The sequence below is a fragment of the Callithrix jacchus genome, chromosome 8 (genome assembly GCF_049354715.1).
Source record: "Callithrix jacchus isolate 240 chromosome 8, calJac240_pri, whole genome shotgun sequence".
NCBI classification, from domain to species: domain Eukaryota; kingdom Metazoa; phylum Chordata; class Mammalia; order Primates; family Cebidae; genus Callithrix; species Callithrix jacchus.
The window spans coordinates 3980737-4003294 of NC_133509.1; the positions used below are offsets into that span (position 1 = coordinate 3980737).

The 22558-nt window shown below is 38.6% G+C and overlaps 1 protein-coding gene across 2 annotated transcripts in view; it reads right to left on the reverse strand.

The window, feature by feature from the left end:
- The window catches only part of ALDH1A2 (aldehyde dehydrogenase 1 family member A2), a 130821-nt gene that overhangs the window by 59845 nt on the left and 48418 nt on the right, over positions 1-22558 (reverse strand). For both annotated transcript variants that reach the window (XM_035258703.3, XM_009004960.5), the window contains exons 4-5: positions 20490-20619; positions 1640-1701 (exon numbers count right to left, since the gene is read on the reverse strand). In XM_035258703.3, coding sequence (XP_035114594.1) covers positions 1640-1701; positions 20490-20619 — 192 coding nt within the window. The remainder of the gene's footprint in view (positions 1-1639; positions 1702-20489; positions 20620-22558) is intronic.

Here is a 22558-nt window from a genome sequence, read left to right on the forward strand (position 1 = left end):
TTTTTCTTGCATCTGAGAATTTTACATCAGAATTTTCACACTGGTATGAAAACTCTTCGACTGGAAGAACTAGAAAAGAAAGTTCTAACTATGAGTTACAGTTAAGTCCATGTGTATTTCAAGATAGTACTTTAGATACGTTCATTGTCAAACATATGATCGCAAAAAATAAAGTGCATATACTAATGACTATGCCAAAATTTTCATTTGTCTCTTTTCCACTGTGAAAGAAGCTATTGGAAACTAAACTACATATACATGAGTAGATGAGGTTGGGGTCTTAAATGGTTTAAACTGATTTTTAAAGGATATTAAGCTTGTATTGTCATAAGCTCAGGCATGAGCCTCAGTACTATCAGGTGTCATTGATAATTTCATTAAGAAAGAAAACAGAAATCCTCATCCCCTGGCTTCAGCCCTTGACCACAATGTGTTTCTGCCTGAAGCATCTCAGCTGCCATCCTTGAAGGCTTCATACTGGCTCTGGCAAGCCTGCAAAAATATACAAGTGTCTGGCCTTCACCAAACACCCAATTTCTTTTCTCCTTAGTTGTTTATAAACTTGGGAGTCCACAGTAATGTTTTAATTCCATCTACAGTGTATAAATCTTGAAGTGCAGTAATTGAGCCAGAGCTGGCTGAAAAACAGCTCTTGTCCTGTGAGTGAAGCTGCAGCTTTGAGAGTCTGGCGAAGGGCAAGAAAAGTAAGTTTGAAAACTACAAGGAAGGTGACACACCTCATCCCAGAGCTGATCCAAGCAGGATTTCCCTGGAGACTTTAAGAGGTTTGGTTTAAGTTGCTTTGCTCCTTTTTTCCTTTTGCATTCTGTAATAAATTTCACGTAACCTGGGATGTATCAATTATCTGAACAAATATACCTTCCCCAGATCTTTGGTTCCCAATGCCAAAGATTATCTTGAGTTATCCTACTGAGTTTTGAAAAAAGAAAACTTCTTGTCTATACTGTAAGAGTTGAATTTGAGCCTCCTCTTGAAATCCCTGCCCGGAGTGTTAGCTCATGCTGTCAGAAGCTTTGGCGATGCGTTGTGTTATACCGAGGGTGCGTATGAGAGACAGAGAGGAATAAAAGGACAGAGTTTAACGTTCCAGTGCAAACACTAAGCACCACATCTATTTCTCTTTACAAGACACACAGCAGCCCTGCATGATATCAGTTATGACTGTGTTGTGAACTGTAATGCTGCGTCTTCTGTAGCATCTTCTATCTAGATTCTTCTGAAAAGAAGCAGTGGGAAAGAATGAGATTAAAAGATCATATAAAATAATATGCCTGGAAGGATGGTGAGTCACAAGCAAATATAACAAAGCATTAATTTTCCATAAGCAGAATGGATAATAACCAGGGGAAGGTCATTAATACACTGTGCTTTGCTTTGCTTATTTTAATCATGAGAATTCCATGACTTGAGAATTCAACTCCTGGTAACAGAGCTGAAACCCTATTAACCTGTTCAAATAAGCATTTGCAGGGAGGCTGTTAAAGATATGTCAACAACATGAGCTCAGCTTTTTTCCCCAGTAATGGAAAACACACATTGCTGAGGACCATGTTTTATATGTCTTTAAGAGAACTGGGTCAAAGGAAAATAAATACGAGGTGCGAGGAGATACACTCACTGGGATGATCTGTCCACACACTCCAATGGGTTCATGTCTTGTAAAGGTAAAATAGTCTCCATCTGAAAAAAAAAAAAGCATGATCACTCCCAGAAAGTTTAGATTGGGGAAAAAAAATGCACAGGGAGAACTTTGGTGTCTGGGGAAAAAAAAAACACAGAAATAAAATTGAAAAAACATCCTATTCAACCGTGCATGAAAGCTGGTGGAAGCCTATTCACTAGGCACAGGACACCTCCGGCTACAGCTCACAGACACCCAGATGCAGTAGTGAGAAAAGGACCTCTAAGGCAAAATGAAGGACAAATTTATGACATGAGAAGTCCTCAGGGTAGCAGAGGGTGGAGCTGAAAAGTGAAAAGTATTTAAAAACTGAATTTTATGTGAAATATTAACATGTAGAACAGTTCTGATTTAAAAACTGAGTCGACAAACTTTTAAATAACTTTCTGAAGTACTAAAATAAACTAAGTAAAATGCTATTGGGCGAATTTAAAATGCTGGGCAACTGGAAAAACTAAGGAGTAAAAGATATATTTCTTAACTCAATCCAGGTGTCAAAATGTACTTCCTGGGTAGTGATGAGACATAGGCATGTCCAGGGCTATTTAAATAAGGCAAAAGTCCATTTCTAAAAAGAACTCCATTAATAATGCAAAGCGTCTGCCGCAAACTAGACATAGAAATGAGAATGTCCTTGTATCCCTAGGGGTTAAAAGAAAAAGGGCTTGAGAAAAACAACCTGTTTTCCTTATAGGAGTAATGGAAATCTAAAACTGATTCATTACGGAAGAAGTCCAAACCAAGTTCTTCAGGAAAATGTCATTGCTTTTATCTGAATTATTTGAAATGGTTAATTGAAATTACCAAAGAATGGTTCATTTTTAGCAGACAGCTTTTCATTCTCAATACTGGGCACAGTCTTATTTTTCCCCGAATGGCCAGCCCTTTGGCCACTTCACTGATACTTGTTTTCTCTCTCAAAAGCAGTCCCACAAGGGCAGTGAAAACACTCAGCTAATATGCAGGAAAGCGTAACTATTAGGGGTAGGAATGAAGGTAGGGACAGGAGGACTGTGTGGGTTGGGAAAGAGAAATGGTATGAATTTGATTGTTTATCACTGTCTCTCAACACACCTAAATCACTCCCATTTATCATGCAAAAATTGTTTTGACAAGTTCAAAAAAATTTTTTTTAAATAATTAAAGGGCTTACCCTCCCATTGTCACTCTCTATCCTCTGGATCTCTGATCTCCACCCCCCCTTTCCGTAATTATCTGTTTCATCTTTTCAAAGAACATTTATTCACATGTAAGTAGAGTATATATAGCATCCTTTCATCCTTTTTTAAATACAAATGGGATCATATTCAGTCTTCTCTATTTTGTTTTTCCCTTCCTTTTGTTCCCCCCCATAAAGCTAGGACATCTTTTAGTGGCTTTGGGTTGTTCCATGGACTCGATAAACAGTGGTACTACTGTAAACCCTCCTAAGGGCACAGAACTTACGTTCAGTTTAGGCTATTATAAACAGTGCTGCAACACTATCATCACATATGTGTCTTTTCATATCTGGAATTTCCTGATCCAAGTCTATGTATACTTCAAATTTTCATAAATATTGCCAAATCACCCTTTGGGAAAGTTTAACAATTCATAATTCCAATAACATGCTATTTTTCCTACTCTTTAATACTGAGGTTTTTCAAACATGTTCATTTCAGCCACTTGTTTTGACCTTTGTTTGATGACACACACATGAGAGTGCATCTCTTTTCACGCTTATTTCTTGGCTCTTGTTCTACTGGGTTATTCTTTTTAGCCATTTGAAGAGCTCTATGGATATTAAGGAAATTAGGCCTCTGTCATAATATCGCAAAGATTTTTCCACTATCTGCTACTTGTCTCTTGACTTTGTCTTATGTATATTATTTTAAATGGAAGAAATTAGGAAGTAGGCTGGGTTCTGCAATCGTACAAAATGATTTTCCAGTATCTCCTATTACAACAAAAAATGGTGAAGACGTTCCAATGGGCCACAGGACAACAACACGAATGAAATTAACCACTTAGCTTTGTATGCAGATAACTAAAGAATCTTCCAGATATCGTTCTTTATATAACTATAAGCTACCATGCTTCTTCAATTTATAAATCTCTGGAAAGCCTTTTCATGAGGAGCAACACCACTGATCAATAACCTACAGATTCACTGCAAGAAAATCTTCTGCAACTGAACTCTCTAAGTTGGTTAAGGTGGCGGGTTCAGGTTGATAGTCACAGACCATAGGATCCAAGGGTAATGTCCGGATGGAGTGCACACAGGGCTGAGGAAAGACAAGCGGGGAAAATGAACAGAACACAGGTGTTTGTTTTAGCAGCACACGTAGGAGCCTGGGACGGGAAAAACTCACAAGGCAGCGGGGCTTGGCATGGCAATTCCTAAACAATCCACTTCCCGCACATTCTAGATGCTTACAGATTTAGTTGTTTTACTTATCTAATGTTATAAGTAACTGAAAAAAAATGAAAGTTAGAGGAGAAAAATGTAGATAAAAATCTGGCCTCTTGAGGAATTGAGTTTGACTCCAAAATTGCTGAGTTATGAGGAATTAAAACTCTCTTGGATAAAGTGTTCGCAGATTTGATAAACATGTAGCTACAGGCCAACAGGGAATTAGACTGATTCTTCTAGTCCCTACATTTAGTCTAACTAGTAAATTAAAAAAATAAAGGCTGTTTTTGTGCTTGAGCTCTTCCCAAAAGAGCACTAAGTGGAAGGGACACAGAAAGGGGCCTACCTTTCAATAAAATTCAACAATCCTTCACATTAAAAACTTTCAGTGATCTAGGTATTGATGGACCATACCTCAAGATAGTAAGAGTCATGTATGACAAACTCACAGCCAATATCGTACTGAACAGTCAAAAGCCAGAAAACCAGCACAAGACAAGGATGCCCTCTCTTACCACTGCTATTCAACACAATATTCGAAGTCCTCACCAGAGCACTCAGGCAAGAGAAACATTTAAAGCGTATTCATGTAAGAAAAGAGGAAATAAAACTGTTTGCGGATGACATGATCCTATATCTACAAAACCCCACTTTATCAACAGAAAAGCTTCTTAGGCTGATAAGCAACTTCAACAAAGTCTCAGGATACAAAATCACAAACATTCCCATACACCAACAATAGACAAGCATAGAGCTAAATCATGAATAAACTCCCATTCACGCTGCAAAGAGAATAAAATACCTAAGACAAAAGCTAATGAAGGGAGTGAAGGACCTCTTCAAGGAGAACCGCAAACCACTGCTCAGGGAAATCAGAGAGGACACTAAGAAATTGAAAACCATTCCATGCTCATGGATAGGAAGAATCACTAACATGGAAATGGCCATAATGCCCAAAGTAATGCTATTCTCATTAAACTACCACTGACATTCTTCACAGAATTAGAACAAACTGCTTTAAAATTTATGTTGAACCAAAAAGAGCCCACATAGCCAAGACAACGCAAAAAGAGCAAAGCAGGAGGCATCTCGCTACCTGACTTCAAACTATACTACAAGGCTACAGTAACCAAAACAGCATCGTATGGCTATACGTGCCAAAAACAGGAACACAGACCAATGGAACAGAACAGAGAAATCAGAAATAAAACCAAAACAAACAATGGAGAAAGGATTCCCTATTTAATTAATGGAGCTGAGAGAACTGATTAGCCATATGCAGAAAATTGAAACTGGTCCCTTCCTTACATCTTATACAAAAATTAATTCAAGATGGATTACAGACTTAAGTGTAAAACCCAAAACTGTAAAAACCCTGGAAGAAAATCCAGGAAACATCATTCAGGACATGGGCACAGGCAGAGGTTTCATGATGAAAATGTCAAAAGCAACTGCAACAAAAGCAAAAAGTGCCAAAATGGATATAATTAAACAAAAAAGGTGGTGCACAGCAAAAGAAACTATCATCAGAGTGTACAGACAGCCTAGAGAATCAGAGAAATTGTTTGCAATCTATGCATCTGGCAAAGGTCTAATATCCAGAATCTGCAAGGAACTTAAACAAGTTTACAAGAAAAAAATAAGCCCATAAAAAAGTGGGCAAAAGGACACAGACAGACATCTCTCAACAGAAGACAGTCACGCAACTACAAACGTGAAAGAAAGCTCCTCGTCACTGATCACTAGAGACATGCAGTCTAAACCACAATGAGATACCGTCTCACACCAGTCAGAATAGGAATGATTAAGAAGTAAGGAAACATCCGATACTGGCAAAGCTGTAGAAAAGCAGGAACACTTTTATACTGTTGGTGGGAATGTAAATTAGTCCAATTGTTGTGGAAGATAGTGTGGCAATCCCTCAAACACCTAGAACCAGAAATACCATTTTAACCAGCAATCACATTACTGAGTATATACCCAAAGGAATATAAATCATTCCATTATAAAGATAAATGCATGCATATGTTCACTGCAGCACTGTTCACAATACTGAAGAGTTGGAATCAACCCAAATACCCATCAATTATAGACTGGATAAAGAAAATGTGGCATATATACATCATGGAATACTATGCAGCCATAAAAAGGAACCAGATCATGTCCTTTACAGAAACAATGGATGGAGCTCGAAGTCATCATCCTCCGCAAACTTACACAAGAACAAACCCAAACACTGCATGCTTTCATTTACAAGGGGGAGCTGAACAGTGAGAACACATGGACACAGGAAAGGGAACAACACACACTGGGGCCTGTCTGGGGAGGGGGTGGGGGAGGCAGAACATCAGGATAAATAGCCAATGCATAGTGGGCTTAACACCTAGGTGATGGGTTGGTGGATAGGTGCAGCAAACCACCATGGCACACGTATACCTATGTAACAAACTTCTACATCCTGCACATGTATCCCAGCCACAACAAAAATAAAATAAAGGGCCCTAGATCTTGTAGTCTCAGTTTGTATTTTCACGTGGATGGTGAAAAAAGATGACACCCCTAGTCTGACCTAGAGTGCCTGACAAACCCAAAAGCTAAGATTTCTATGGGTTCCTTCAGCTAGGGCTGACAGTACCCCAAAGGTCATTCACAGATACTAAGACCCTGCTATGAATCCCACTGAGATGCTAGATCAGGGTTGCCTTAAGACTAGTCATAAAAGCCACTTTCCTAATTTTTGCCATTTCCAAGTATCATTTGCTCTATCATTTACTTAATTTCTATTAAATCATCTCACCTGCTAAAAATATGTATATAGCTACCTATTAGCCTTACCTTAAGGAAAATCTGTAAAATAACAGGTTTCATGAGCTAATATTTTCTTCTAATATTCTTCAAAGTAAAATTTTAAAAAATGTTTACTTGTTTCCCTATATAGAATCATCTTGAATGCTGCCAGTGCTACATGGGATGCTATACGGTGCCTCTCAAACTTCAACGTGCACACAAAGCATATGAAGATCTTGTGAAAATGCAGATTCTGAATCAGGTCTGGGATGAGACTGGAGAGTCTGCATTTCTACACAGTCGCAAATGAGGCTGGTGCTTCTGATCTACGGACCACACTCTGAGTAGCAAGAGAAGGAGGGTAAAGGGGAGTCGATGTGTATTATGATGCCCTACAGTTGTTCTAAAGCTGACTTCATTTTTATTTATTTTTTGTCTAATAACTGTACTAATTTGCCTGAAAGGAGTGTAAAGTGTTGGACAATCTTATCTGTATTTTTAATACTTAAGAATGGTAAAATTAAAAAAATTAACACTAACATAATTTCTATAGAGCCTTGTAATTTTCACATCCTTATCTCATTTTACACTGAAAACTCTATGGAAAAAAAAACTATCATTATCAGCATTTTATAAACAGGAAATACGGCACAGAGAGGTTAAGTCCAAAGTAGTACCATTGGTTAAGACTCCTGGACTTGGATCTGGGTCTTCAGAATTCAAGTTCTTTACCCATAAAAACGTATTAATGACTCTTGAGAGGAAGGGGTTGGATCTGGGTGGATAATCATAAATCACAGGATTACAGTATAATGTCAAGAAGGATCACAAATAGGGTAAAAATAAAAAAGCCCAAGAACTCTTTTGTGAATATGAACACAGAACACATGGAAACTTGTTATAAACTTACGAAGGTAACACTACAGAGAAACATTCCGGGAATGGGTGAGCCCAGGACTGAGCTCCTCTCTCCCTTTCATCTAGGCAGAGCCAACTCAAAGGGGACACAGAGTGTTAATTCTCTCTCTCATCTATACCTCAGATGATACCTAATGAGTACTCTTATCTTCCTAGAAAAATATTAAAGCCCATTTTCCATCTTTTATGCTAACGATGCTCTCTCAAGATGGCCAGATGACTTAAAAGGTTGTTTCATTTCTCTAGCTTTGTGCTGTAAGCTCAACAGCCTGATACAAAAGTAGTCTCCACCCAAATTCAGATACTCCATTGTAGGCTCTGAATAGTTTTGGGTCTTCTGAGCAAATATGAGGGACTACAGACAGAAGTCGGACTTTGCATAAAAAAGGACTGCGTTTGATAAGGACACTAGAAAATGTTCTGAGTACAATATTCTAGGTCAGTAGGTTAGAACATGACTGGTGGAGAAAACTAAGGAAGAGATGAGAGGTCAAAATAGAGATATTCTATCATGCGTCTAGGACTTTGTTCTCTCCCAGTCTCTTTTCCCTTCCACTCAGAAGGTAAAATACATATTGCTCTTAAAGAGGATTATTTTAAGACCCATTCACAGGTAACTTTCCTGATGAGTTTTAATACCTGGGTGCTTTTAATGACCACAGAGTAATTCACAACTTACAAAAAATATAAAACCTTACAATTAAATACTTGCTTATACTATGAATTTGGCTGAAGTGCAAATTAAATTTTACTGAATATGTGTGTACTGAGCCATTTCTATAATTATATTAAGAAAAGACTTTGTCCCCAGAGATACCAGAATAAGCCTCTACTATATTTATGAACTACTGAGCCACTGTTCTGTTTTCTGATGGGGGCTTATCACACTACACAGAAAAGACAGCAATATTTTGTCAACCAGACAACTTAATTACTTAGATAATACCTTCAAGGCAAACATTACTTCTTAAATCAGACTGTATAGATGCCTGAAAGAAATTCTGATGGAACTTTTATTCTTGTAAAAGTATCTAACATTGGCACATCCTACATATTAATATAAACTAGGGTGAGATGAAGCAATCTGTAAATAGTGATAACATCAGAACAACGTGCCAGAAATTGAGAAATCTGCCAAATACGGACCTCAAGAAAGAGCTTCTGATTATGACACTAGGAGAACTGTAGCAAATTTTGTATACCTAGTAACAAAAAAATTTATTCAATAGCATAAAAATCTGTAACACAATTCAGTGAATGAAGGTGATCCTCCCATCTCTATTGTGTACAGAGTCATCTTTTAAGGAGCTGGCAATCCTTTTCATGAGCACAGTGTTAAACAATAAGATTATTACATTGAACTCTTCCATTATGTATGTACTGTAGCAGATTCCTATCACGATGACACTGAACAGACCTCACTGAACATTTTATAACTATGATAAACTCTATAAATACCTACACAAACACGGAAACTGGATTTTAGTACGAAATGTATGGATGTTTTTCTTCCCAGGAGTCTGCTGGTAATTTCTAAGAAGTCAGATTATGTTCCTGACTCTGTCATGAAGAAAGCTTATTCCATGACTATTCCACTACTTACTCTTGACAGAAGTGAATTTACTTCCCTGGACCTACTCTGTAAAATGAGGAGATTGGCCTTAGGGATCCCTGACGTCCTTTTCAGCTTCAACCTCTTAAAGAGGTTCCTTGTGAAGCTGACTTTGTGACCTCCTGTCACCATCAATTCAGGTCCCACTAACAAGCCCTGGTTGTTCTTAGGTGGGCAGAGCAAATCGCTCCTCACTCTTATTCTGACAGAACAAGATTTCACATTTCACTCTGTGCATCTATTGTTAATGACAATAAACCAGATCAAGCTAATTCAAGGCAAAACCTTAGGGTCTGGATCTACATCTTTGTGTATTTTATCATATTGTTTAGCTTAACACGTAAAACTGGAAAAGGGTGAAGCAGATAAATAATTATATATGACTTGAGTAGTTTTTTATCTTTTCTGTAGGCCAAAATATCCTAAGTCCATTTTGATGTCAGACTTCAGCTTAAAACATAGACTACATTTTTTTCTGCTTATATACACAAAATCAGTAAAACCAACTTGTTACAGAGAAAAATCTAAGGCAATACAAATTAACTTGCATTTCTCCCTAGGTAAACTAAAAACAAGCTTTGATTCTTCCTTCATCACAAAGAGGTTGTGGACATGAGAGGAGAAAAGGATTTGAATACAGGCTAAAAATAATTAAAATGAGGGAAAAATACGTTTCTTTAGGGTTGCTATAAGAGTAGCAATAATAGGTACAAAGTGTTCCATAGGTCATAGAAATGATTATTTATCATCATAACTAGGCATTGCCATCGTAAAAGGGTCAAGGCATAGGATTTATGGTCACAGAGAATGGCTCCATTGGGTACCATGGCAGGAAATAATGGATAGTGTTAAAAAGGAAGCAACATCAAGACTCCTGTGAATCTAGCTAGTGTTGCATAATTGTGCAATGACATCCAGCTGTGGACCTTAGGTGGAACAGAATGAAGATGGGTGGGATAAATTCCCAATTCAGAGACAGAAGCAGCCTTCTTGCTCATTGCTCAATACGGTCATGAGATAACCCTTTTTCTATCCTTCCCAAATATTCTAGTTGAAGGCTATCCTTTACAGGGAGAAATTCGGTAGTTATTTGCTCTCTCCAACTGATTATTTATTTGTAGTCAAAGTGAAGAATATCCTTTATGAGGAGAAATTAAGTAGTATTTGTTCTATCCAACTGATTATTCATTTGTAGTCAAAATGCTCTTTTTCAAATAGATCAAGGGGTTCATGTGCAGATTCGTTACATGGATATACTGCATAACTATGAGATTTGGACTTGTAGTGTGCACATCACCAGAATAGTCAACATGGTACTCAAGAGAGAGTTTTCAACCTTCAGCCCTCTCTCCCTCTCCCTCCTTTTGAAGACCCGTGTCTGTTATGTCCCTCGATGTGTTTAGCTCTCACAGGTGAGAGCACGTGGATTTGGTTTTCTCTTTCTTAGAGATTTCACTTAATCTAATGGCCTCCAGCCCTATCCATGGTGCTGCAAAAATCAAGACTTCATTCTTGTTGAGGGCTGTGTAGTACCCATGATATGTATATATCTGTATCTTCTTATCCAGTCACCCACTGATGGACACTTAGGCTCATTTTGTCTACAACAGCCCCCCCCCAAAAAAATACCAAAGAATTTTAATCAAGGAGGTGAAAGATCTCCCCAAGGAGATCTATAAAACGCTGATGAAAAAAATCACAGATGACACAAACAAACAGAAAAACAACCCATGCTAATGGATTGGAAGACCCAATATTGTTAAAATGACCATACTGTCCAAAGCAATATACAGATTCAAAGCAATTCCTAAAATGTAATTTTGATCAATGCACTCGCCTATTTAAAATAATTTGGTGCTTCACTGTAGTCTACAGAATAAAACTTGAAGCATGGCTGTCTAAGACTCATGGCCGCACTGTCTTCTCTATCTGCCTGGACTTTCAGATCTGCTAACACACGGTACCCTCCTCCCTTAATGCTCTGTGCTGGCTGCTCCCACTGCCTGTGAGGTCCCTGTCTCCATCTTTACTTATCTGTCCCCTTCAGGTTATCACTTAGACATCCTACCACTTTCTCCAGGAGGCCTTAATACTACAGGATGTCTCTCCTGTGATGTCCACCAAATTTAATTCTTCGATAGCTAAAGAGACCACACTGTATTCCAGTTCTATATCTACTTTTTTTTCTTACTGTCCTTCAAACATCTTAGTTATGTGCCTTTGTAACCCCAATGCCTTATACAGGAGCTGAAATACAGCGGGTCCTAAAAATAAAATCTGTTGAATGAATGAAGAAATGGGTGAATGCATAAGAGATCAAAGTTGATGCCACAAAAAGGAGGTAAAAGAAGAACTCTTCCAGGAGACAGACATCCAAGATGGCCGTCTAGCAGCAGCTCAGGGTTGCGGCTCCCAGTGAAGGCGCAGGGAGTGCAGAGACGCCAGACTTACAGACGAATTTTTGTTGCCCACGGACCAGGAGATTCCCAACAGAGGAGCCCCACCAGTTGCCAGCATGACTCTCTTGGCTGGCACGGCGGTTCTCAGTGCGAAGTATGCGGGACTGGGTGTCCTTTTAGTTGGTGTTTGGAGCTCCAAGAAGGCAGAGTCACCCATTCAGCTGATTGAGAGGGGGACTGAAGCCGGAGCCAGACAGGGAGATTCCCGGGAAGAAAAGCACTGCGAATCTCAGCGCTGCTGTTTCAGCCGGCACAGTCGCCGCACATGAAATTGCATGGATCCTGGTGCCTTTTCAGTGGGTGACTGGGGTACCTGGGAGAGAATTGACCATTCAATAAGGAAAAGGAAAAAAAAGGGGCTCCAAGGCAGGGAGCCAGGTGATCGGGCTTGGCTGGTCCCTTACCCCACAAAAAAAACAGCAATTGAAAATGCTGATGGTTCAGTGTTTCACAGCAAGCACAGCTGAATGCTGTAAGGTCCAGCTCTGTGGGGGAGGGGTCCGCCGAAGGAAAACAAAAAAACAGAAATAACATCACCACCAACAATCTGGACGTCCACTCAGAGACACAGTCTGAAAGTCAGCAATTACAAAGACGACAGGTGGATAAATCCACAAAGATGGGAAGAAACCAGCACAAAAAGGCTGACAACATCCGAAATCAGAATGCCTCTCCTCCTTCAGGGGACCACAGCTCCTCATCGGCAAGGGAACAAGGCCTGATGGAGAATGAGTGTGATAAATTGTCAGAATCAGGCTCCAGAAGGTGGATAATAAGAAACTTCTGTGAGCCAAAAGAACATGTTCTAACCCAATGCAAAGAAACTAAGAACCTTGAAAAAAGGTTTGATGAAATGCTAAAGAGAATAGACAATTTAGAGAGGAATATAAGTGAATTAATGGAGCTGAAAAACACAACATGAGAACTTTGCGAAGTATGCACAAGTTTTAACAGTCGAATTGATCAAACAGAAGAAAGGGTATCAGAGGTCGAAGACCAACTTAATGAAATAAAACAAGAAGGTTAGAGAAAAAAAGGATAAAAAGCAATGAGCAAAGTCTCCAAGAAATATGGGACTATGTGAAAAGACCTAATCTACATTTGATAGGTGTACCTGAATGTGGCAAAGAGAATGAAACCAAGCTGGAAAATATTCTTCAGGATATTATTCAGGAAAACTTTCCCAACCTAGCAAGGCAGGACAATATTCAACTCCAGGTAATACAGAGAACACCACAAAGATATTCCTCAAGAAGAGCAACCCCAAGGCACATAATCGTCAGATTCACCAGGGTTGAAATGAAGGAGAAAATGCTAAGGGCAGCCAGAGAGAAAGGTCGGGTTACCCACAAAGGGAAGCCCATCAGACTCACAGCAGATCTCTTGGCAGAAACCCTACAAGCCAGAAGAGAGTGGGGGCCAATATTCAACATCCTTAAAGAAAAGAACTTTCAACCCAGAATTTCATATCCAGCCAAACTGAGATTCATAAGTGAAGGAAAAATAAAATCCTTTGTGAACAAGCAAGTACTCAGAGATTTCATCACCACCAGGCCTGCTTTACAAGAGCTTCTGAAAGAAGCACTACACCTAGAAAGGAACAACCAGTATCAGCCTTTCCAAAAATATACCAAAAAGTAAAGAGCATCAACATAATGAAGAATTTAATCAACTGATGGGCAAAACAGCCAGCTAGCATCTAATGGCAGTATTAAACTCACATACATTATTATTAATCCTAAATTCAAATTGACTAAATCCCCCAATCAAAAGACACAGAGAGGCAAATTGGATGAAAAGTCAAAATCCATCGGTAAGCTGCATCCAGACCCATCTCACATGCAAGGATACACCAAGACTTAAAACAAAGGGATGGAGGAAGATTTACCAACCAATTGGAGAGCAAAAATAAATAAATAAATAAAAAGCAGGAGTTGCAATTCTTGCCTCTGATAAAATAGACTTTAAAGCAACAAAGATCAAAAGAAGCAAAGAAGGACATTACATAATGGTAATAGGATCGATGCAACAAGAAGAGCTAATGATCCTAAATATACACACACCCAATACGGGAGCACCCAGATACACAAGACAAGTTCTTAATGACTTATAAAGAGACTTAGACTCCCATTAATATTGGGAGACTTTAACATCACATTGTCAACATTAGACAGATCAACGAGATAGAAAATTAACAAGGATATCCAGGACTTGAACTCAGACCCGGAACAAGTAAACTTAATAAACATTTATAGAACTCTCCACCCCAAATACACAAAACATACATTCTTATCAGTACCACATCACACCTACTCTAAAAGTGACTACATAATTGGAAGTAAATCACTCCTCAGTAATTGCATAGCAATTCACGAAGAAGAAGAAAGAAGAAGAACTTTTCCAGTTACATGATACCTTTCTCTAGCCTTCCCAAATGGGAATGAATAAAAGAGAATGGCATTTATCTTCCCATTCTTTTCTGTTGCTGTCCTTTAGTGTTAGAGATCCTACCCTGGCTGAACCATGGGGTATAATTCAATGTTGCAACACAGTTTCACATTTAAAAAATTTAACCACAAAAAAAAAAAAAAACCTCATTTCAGGTTCTTTTTTATGGGTGACCAAACAAAACTGTGTGCTTATCTCTGACACTCACTATGAAAGCCCCCTTCACTCCTATGATTAGGATCTAGGCAGGGAGAGCTATACCATAAATGTTCCAGAACATTTAAGCCTCATAAATGCTATCTGGAGAAAAGAAGTCTCTAGATACAGTTGCTCTTAATTGTGAATTCCGTATTTCAAAACTTGCCTACTTCTTAAAATTTATTTGTAACCCAAAAATAAGTACTGATAGTTCTCAGAGTCATTTATGGGCATGTACATCCAAAGCAGAGAATTTTTTCATTTCAATAGTTTTGGAGGCACAGGTGGCGTTGTTACATGGGTAAGTTCTTTAGCAGTGATTTCCAAGATTTAGGTCCGTCTGTCACTGAGGAGTGTACACTCTACCCAGTATGTAGTCTTCTAACACTCACCTCCCTCCTAGCCTTCCCAAAAGTCCATTCTATCATTCTTATGCCTTTGAATCCTCATAGCTTAGCACTTACTTATAAGTGAGGACATACAATATTTGGTTTTCTGTTCCTGAGTTACTTCACTAGGAAAATGGCCTCTGGCTCCATCCAAGTTGTTGCAAAGGCCATTATTTCATTCTGTTTTATTGTGGAGTGGTATTCTACGGTGTACGTACACCACATCTTCTTTATCCACTCGTTGGCTGATGGGCATTTTGGTTGGTACTGTATCTTTGCAGTTGTACGTAAACTGCTGTGAACGTGCACGTGCGTGTGCCTTTTTCATACAATGACTTATTTTCCTTGGGTAGCAGGTACCCAGGAGTGGGACTGCTGGAACAAACGGCAGTTGTACTTTACATTTGTAAGGACTCTCCATACTGTTTTCTATAGTGGTTGTACTGATTTACATTCCCACTAGCAGTGTAAAAATGTTCCCTTTTACCACATCCATGCCAACATCTATTTTTTTTTTAATTATGGCCTTTCTTTTCGCAGGAGTGAGGTGATTAAATTGTGGTTTTAATTTGCATTTCCCCAAAGCAGGGAAAATTTTGAGTCACCTGATGCACATATTCTTAGCTGAGGTTGAACAAGGTGACACTATGACTTATTGCTTCAGCTCTCATGTTGTTAAAAAAAAGTGTCTTTTTTGTGGTCTGTTTAGTGCCACATTTTTCACATTTCTGTGCCTTTTGTCCATGATTTTGCTGTTTAAAATGGCCCCTAAGCATAGTGCTGAGTGCTGTCTAGTGTTCCTAAGTGCAAGAGGTCTGAAGTTCCTTACAAAGAAAATACATGTATCAGACAAGCTTCATTCAGGTATGAGTTACACTACTTTTGTCTGGTTGGCCATGAGTTCAGTGTTCATAAATCAACCATATATATATATATATATATATATGGCTCTTGCAACAGAAATGCACATAAAACAAGGCCATGCTCTGATCAGTGGACAAGAATGTTATCAGAAGCTCGCAGAAACCTAACCTTATATTTCCCCTAGAAGTAATAGTGCAGTATTTGCTAATTCAGTGTTGGTGACAACTTTATAAAACATAACTACCATAAATAATGAGGATAAACTGTGTATTAGTAAAAAGAAAAATCAGCACACGGCTGATGACTTCACCAGGGCCACCTTCCTGCTTTGCGGAACCAATCTCCATAAGAAGACAGTTTACCATGGCTTAGGCAGAAAAAGACTTGAGTTTTAATCTCAGGTCTCCCACTTACTAGCCATGTGACCTTCTTCTAGACACTAAAGCCTTACAGTCTTATTTTCTTAGAGGTAAAATGCGTAAACTACCTTTTAAAATCCAGACTATCTCATCGATCACACACAGAATCACATATTGTACATGAACGAGTATTTTATACTTTTTAATTCTACGCAAATATAAACTATATTATTTCTTTATAATTCCAAACATAAAATTAGGTTGTTTTGCAGGAAAATGCATGAAGCACAATGACGATCTCGTGGTTAAAGACGAATGGACTTTCTGTATTACAGACTTCACTGTGGAAAAACAGCCAAGTATAGAGACAAAATGAAGCCAACGTTAAATTGTGGAGTTACAAATCACAACTACAACTGTATTAATTTACTGGACAAATCTGAGAATAAGTAAGTAAATAATTATGATGCTCCTTTCTGTGATCTTCTCCTATGCCTCCTCTAATTTAGTACAGCTGCATTCACTAAGCAATGGACTAACCAAAGACATTGTTGGCTGAATTACAAGCAGCCTCTTGGCAAGCCCAAATATATCTAAAACTGGAAAGGAGAGGTAAGCTGCCAGGTTGACCTGTCTCCATCCTTCCCTCATTTGTGTGACATACCGTGGAGAGAGCTCTTATGACCCACACTTCAGCCTCCCAAGAGTTCTGCCTAGGCCTGATGGCAGGGAGACTCCCTCATCCCAGTATACCTCCAAATGCACTTTCAGAAAAAAACAAAACGTTACTGAGAGTTTCAGAGAATTCCTCATTTTTTCCTTCATTGGCTGAATACCAGTTAATGAGTAAAGTTGTAAAGTTGGGAAAGACTACTGTAAGAGCCTTTTCTATGCCCTGAATTTCTAACTCGTAGAGAAGCATCCACAGAATCTCCAAAAAGCATCAGATGAAAACAGTGAGGCTTATGAGCCAACCACTGCTATTACCAGATCAATTTACACTGAAGCATCAAACATTATCAGGGATGCCAATCAATATTTTTTTTTTGGTCTAAATATCAAAGTTTATTGAAATAAAATATAATCTATAATAAAAAATACTACAGGTGTTATTCACTGGTTACAGTTTTAAGTATATTAACAAAAACAGCCAACATTTTAATCCAACAAGGACACTATCTTTGTGATACAATAACAAACTTGAAGTAAATTTTAAAGAATACTGAATAATTCTGTCAGAAATATTTTATACTTTCCCACCTTTTTGGGAATATCCTCCAAAGTGAAACTTTTGAAACTGAACACAGTGTTTTTAAGAATTAAGTAGTTTTAGAATAATTAGCATTTAAAACAATAAATTCATTTCACAGAAATTCAGCTCAACCCTAAGCTGGGGAGATGGTTTTAGGTATCTTTATTAAAAAAAAAAATGTATTTCAATGCTTTCCTATGAATTTCTAGGGTTGCTATTATTCCTTAATTGAAATTAAAGCTAGTCATAAAGTAAAACAGATGAATTATTTCAAAAGTAAAAAGGGTATTAAGATAGAAAATGAAAGAAGAAGAAAAAAATAGGCACTCATATACAATTTATATATTTAAATGCTGGAGAACTCAATAGCCAATCTCCACCTGGCACAAAAAGATCTTTGATACGTCACAGCAAATTGACCCAATTAGTCCAACAATAAAGTAGAGAAAGAAAACTTGTTTCTCTTCCTTGCTGTATTTCAAGATAATTTTCCACTTGCTACTCCTAACAATATGTGCCTCAATCCAATTGTTCTGCACAATCCAAGGAAAAAGATGGCTTTAGGAAATGACTTTCAGGGTACCTCTGAAGTTACACAGCAAACATGATCCATTTTGCTGGCTGCTGTGCACCAGTCATACGCCAATCTCCTGTTGTTGTCCTACTTGCAATGTGTGAATCTGTAACAAGTTGACTATTTATTTATTTATTTATTTTAATTGAGACGGAGTTTCACTCGTTACCCAGGCTGGAGTGCAATGGCGCGATCTCGGCTCACCGCAACCTCCGCCTCCTGGGTTCAGGCAATTCTCCTGCCTCAGCCTCCTGAGTAACTGGGATTACAGGCATGCGCCACCACGCCCAGCTAATTTTTTGTATTTTTAGTAGAGACAGGGTTTCACCATGTTGACCAGGATGGTCTCGATCTCTTGACCTCGTGATCCACCTGCCTCGGCCTCCCAAAGTGCTGGGATTACAGGCGTGAGCCACCGCGCCCGGCCCACGCCAATCAATATTTATCTTTATCTAATAAGGGCCTTCCCTCCTGACGAAATAAAAGAAAACTAGGACACAGATAGGCCAAACAGAGATCTATGTGCATTGCCTTGTTTCACAGTATTCCTCAGAGCTTTTTAACTAGTTTGAAAAGATATTTAAATGCCTAAAACATATTTGTTGTTTTAATAGTGAAATGGCAGGTGGTGTGGGGACCAAAAAAACAAAAAAAAAACAACTAGGGCCTTTGAGCTTCTTAATTACTTTTCTGTACAGATATAGGACAGGCCTCCCACCTAAAAAGACTGACATTGTTTCCCATTGTTGGCAAAGGTTTTAACTCTCAGGCCCTCTAAAAGGTGTGCTCATAACAAAGAGTGACTTTCTGCTTCACTGAGGCCATCCCCGCAACCTGCAAGTGATGCTGGAGAACAACTGTTCTGTATTATCCTTAGAACCAGAAATGAACTAAGATTCTGACTTTCCCCAAGAGCAATCTTCTACACCCTTCTCAGTCCTTTGAACAAGGGAAGAATCTGGATGGAGGGGAAGATCCCCTACAGTCAGAAATGCCTTTTCTAAAGACTAACATTCCACATGTCCTCATCACTTGTGGGAACAATTTACAAAATAATCGTTGGAAGTCGTATCTCTAAACCTTCTCCGTTCTCACTGTAAAATTATTCCTCCCTTGTCATACCATACCTACATGAGACATCACAATAGCCACCTAACTTGGTTCTGCTGTGTCCTCTCCTTGCTACTCAATGCAGAGGACCAGCAGATGATTAGACATGCAAAGTTTCAGGCCCACCCCAGACCTATTCCGTCAAAAACTGCACTTGAAGAAGACCCTCGGTGATTCATGTACACATTAAGTTTGAGAAGCACTGTTCTGAGCCATCCACACGATCAGCCAAACCATTCCCTTTTTTAGTAAATCACTACTGCTCAGCCTGGATAGGAAGGCCCAAAAGAGACACTTCAAAGTCCTCAGCATTACTTTCCACTCCTGCTATGCACTCTCCATGGAAAGGAGACTGCCTTCTGGAGAACACAGGTTGAGCACCTGGCAGAGTGCTTAGTGGATACTAGGAATATCTCTTCCTCCTGGGATGTATCTGGAATTCTCTAGTGAAGTGGTTATAAGCCTAGGTTCTAACATCAAAGTTTTAGCTCTAAAAGTTACTCTATGAATTAGGAAAAGTAATTTTACTTCGCCAGACCCCGTTCCACCTTTGTGAACTGAAGATATTTGTAACAGTGCCTTTCTCCTGGGGTTGCTGTGAAAGCACTCAGTTGGTATTAGCTACAACTAGTATTCAAGCTCAGATCAACACCTCTTCAATGGCTGTTTTAGTTGCTTTAGTCTTGGATACTTTTCCTCTCATTTAAAGGGCTACCGTGCCAACAGGTGAAGCACACAACTTAGCACCCAATTATAACACTCCTATAGGGGCCTTTACGTTTTTCATATTGTTGATTTTGTCATCTAACCTGGATCTTAATAGTAAAAAGGGTTTGGGATTACTGTTGTTTTTACAGGTTGTGAAAGTAATTCATGGCCATTGGAGAAATTTATAGAAAAGGGAGAAAAATATAAAAAAGAAACTGAAAATCAGCCATAATCTCACCACTCAGAGACAACTGTTAACACTTAGAGTATTTCATTCCAGAGAGTAGGTCTTAGGTTTTAGGAGGGCAAGGAGCAAGTCTTAACCTTCTTGGAATTTCCCATGACTTCCCTTCATCCAGTAATGCCCTTTCCTACCCACCCCAGCAGCTAACCTAGCACAATGCTGAGCATTTGCCAGTGGACAAATGACATGCCTGTTCCTTAGATGAATGATGTATTGATTTAAGTGGCTGTTCCCTATCTGTATCTGTAAGACCCCCATGGGCTTGTCCCTGTAGATATTACACACAGACTGTCTACAGAAAAAGGGAGGTTGTCAGTGTCAGTAACATCATTTGGTTGGTTCTTCACTCAGTTCTAACTGCTGTAAGTGTGCCCGTATCTGTATTCTACGTGGCTGCTGCTTGTGTTTGGTGGTAAAACTGCGTTTCTGGTGGTCTCACATTTTCCTTTTCAACATACTCAGATTGCACATACCTACAGGAATGGTCATCCCATGAATTTTATCAGCCCAGCCTGCATAATACCGAAGGGTTTTGATGACACCCTGCAAATCCACATAAAAAGCTTGCAGGAATGGTTTGCCACCATTTAGGGATTCCATGGTCTGTTGGAAAAGAAATGGAGAGATATTAAGTTCCCAGAACTTTCCAGCAATACACTAACTAATTTCTGGAGCAGAAGAAAAAAGAAACAGAGAGAATACAAATGACTATGAATGGAGTTGCATACCTGGTCAACTGTGAATTCCAAATAAAAGCATTTCTAGGACTGTCAGTTTGGTTTAGTTCCTACTAAAAACTGCAGTGAATATATAGGTTCATGTTCCTGTGCCTCTGTGCTTCCAGTAACCACTATCCAAATACATTAACATAATATTTCTTTAACTAATGATAAAGAAACGTTCTGCTTGTCAAAACAGCTTCCATTATATTAACGATCAGAGCTCATTGGGAATTCTTTGGTGTCTACATCAGTAATCTGAATCCATCTAAAGAGGAGGCAGGAACATGGGCTCTTATGCAACTGATGAGAATAGAAAGTGTTCTCCACAGCTGCCAAGATCCCTGCTGAGAAATGGAATATCCATAGCGCACAGCGAGTTTATTTATTACCACCAAATGAACAAGATCTCCTCTAGGGAAGCCCAGATGTTAACAACTTAAAGGCTGGTTTTTAGTAAACATTTATGTTAGCAACTATTATCTATGAAGAGTGGAGTATCTGCTCCATTTAATAAAAATAGCAATATTGAACTGCTTTATGTTATAAACGTTATTATTTTAATGACATGTTCCTAAACTGGCTAAGTCTGTAAGAAAAACAATAAAAAAAGAGCACACTGAAATAGAAGAGTATTTGGACTTCAGAAATCTTAAATTTGCTACAAGTTTGACAAACGAAATAAAAAAATATGTTTGGGTAATTTCTTTTTTCCCCTATATAAGACACACTGGTGTGAAAATTATTTGATCTCTGACAAGGCTAAAATTAAAATATTCTCCAATCAATGAGATGAAAATACTATGACTTCCATTACAATTTATGTACTTGCTATGTGAATGAAATGAACCTTATTTAAAAACATCATGTTACTTATTACTGTATACTGGCTCACCCTTTAAAAAGGGAATCAAACTATTTCCTAGTACTTTTTAGAACATGTGTGTTTATACGATAGGGGTTCCATTCTCTATGCAGCTAACATAGCACCAAATCTACACAACACAGAGTGAACAGTGTCAATGACCAGAATGTGGGCTGCCTAAATGGTCCCTGTGAGCTGCTGACACCAGTCACATTCACTGAGAATTGCCAGTTGGAGATTTATTTTCGATTGTGTTTACTTTGGATGCAGTATTTCAGTTTTCCAGTAAGGAGCTCCCCTTTCGTCCACGGGCGACCTCTTACTAAAATTCACTCTTCTCATAGCTTGAGAGTGTCTAACTGCATGAATCTCGTTTAGGTGTGGTAGGAAAAGAGACTTGATCAGTGAGACACACGAGAAAGAAAGATATTTGAGTGTTATGGTATGAAAATATAACTGCAGAAATTTACTAATCTCCTAGTACAGTGTTAATCCAGTGCTATAGATATATCTTTAGCTCAATTAAAGTCATTTATTGACCACCTACGTGCCCTCATTTGCCACTTACATGCTAAGAACCATGCTAGGATTACCAAAAAAAGGTAAAATACAAGTTTAATTATCAACAAAAATCATAATCCAGGGAAGAGATAAGTATAAAAAGCAGCCTTCTCTACTGTGTCCCAAAAAACTTGGTTTTGCATGATATTGGTATGTTAGCCAGAAAAATGGTAATGAGGCTCAAATAAGCTTGAGGAGCATTTAGGAGGCTTTGCCTGTGCCTTTAATACGCCCAGTATCCTGTGAATCTCCAAGGAGGAGTTTCTTTACCATGAAACACTGTTTTCACAGTATGTATAAACACCTCATTTGAACAGTATTCTCTAGGGTGCCAGATTAGAAAATGTTTTCATTCACAAATAAATGTTATATATAGCTAGAATCCCAAAGCATTTCC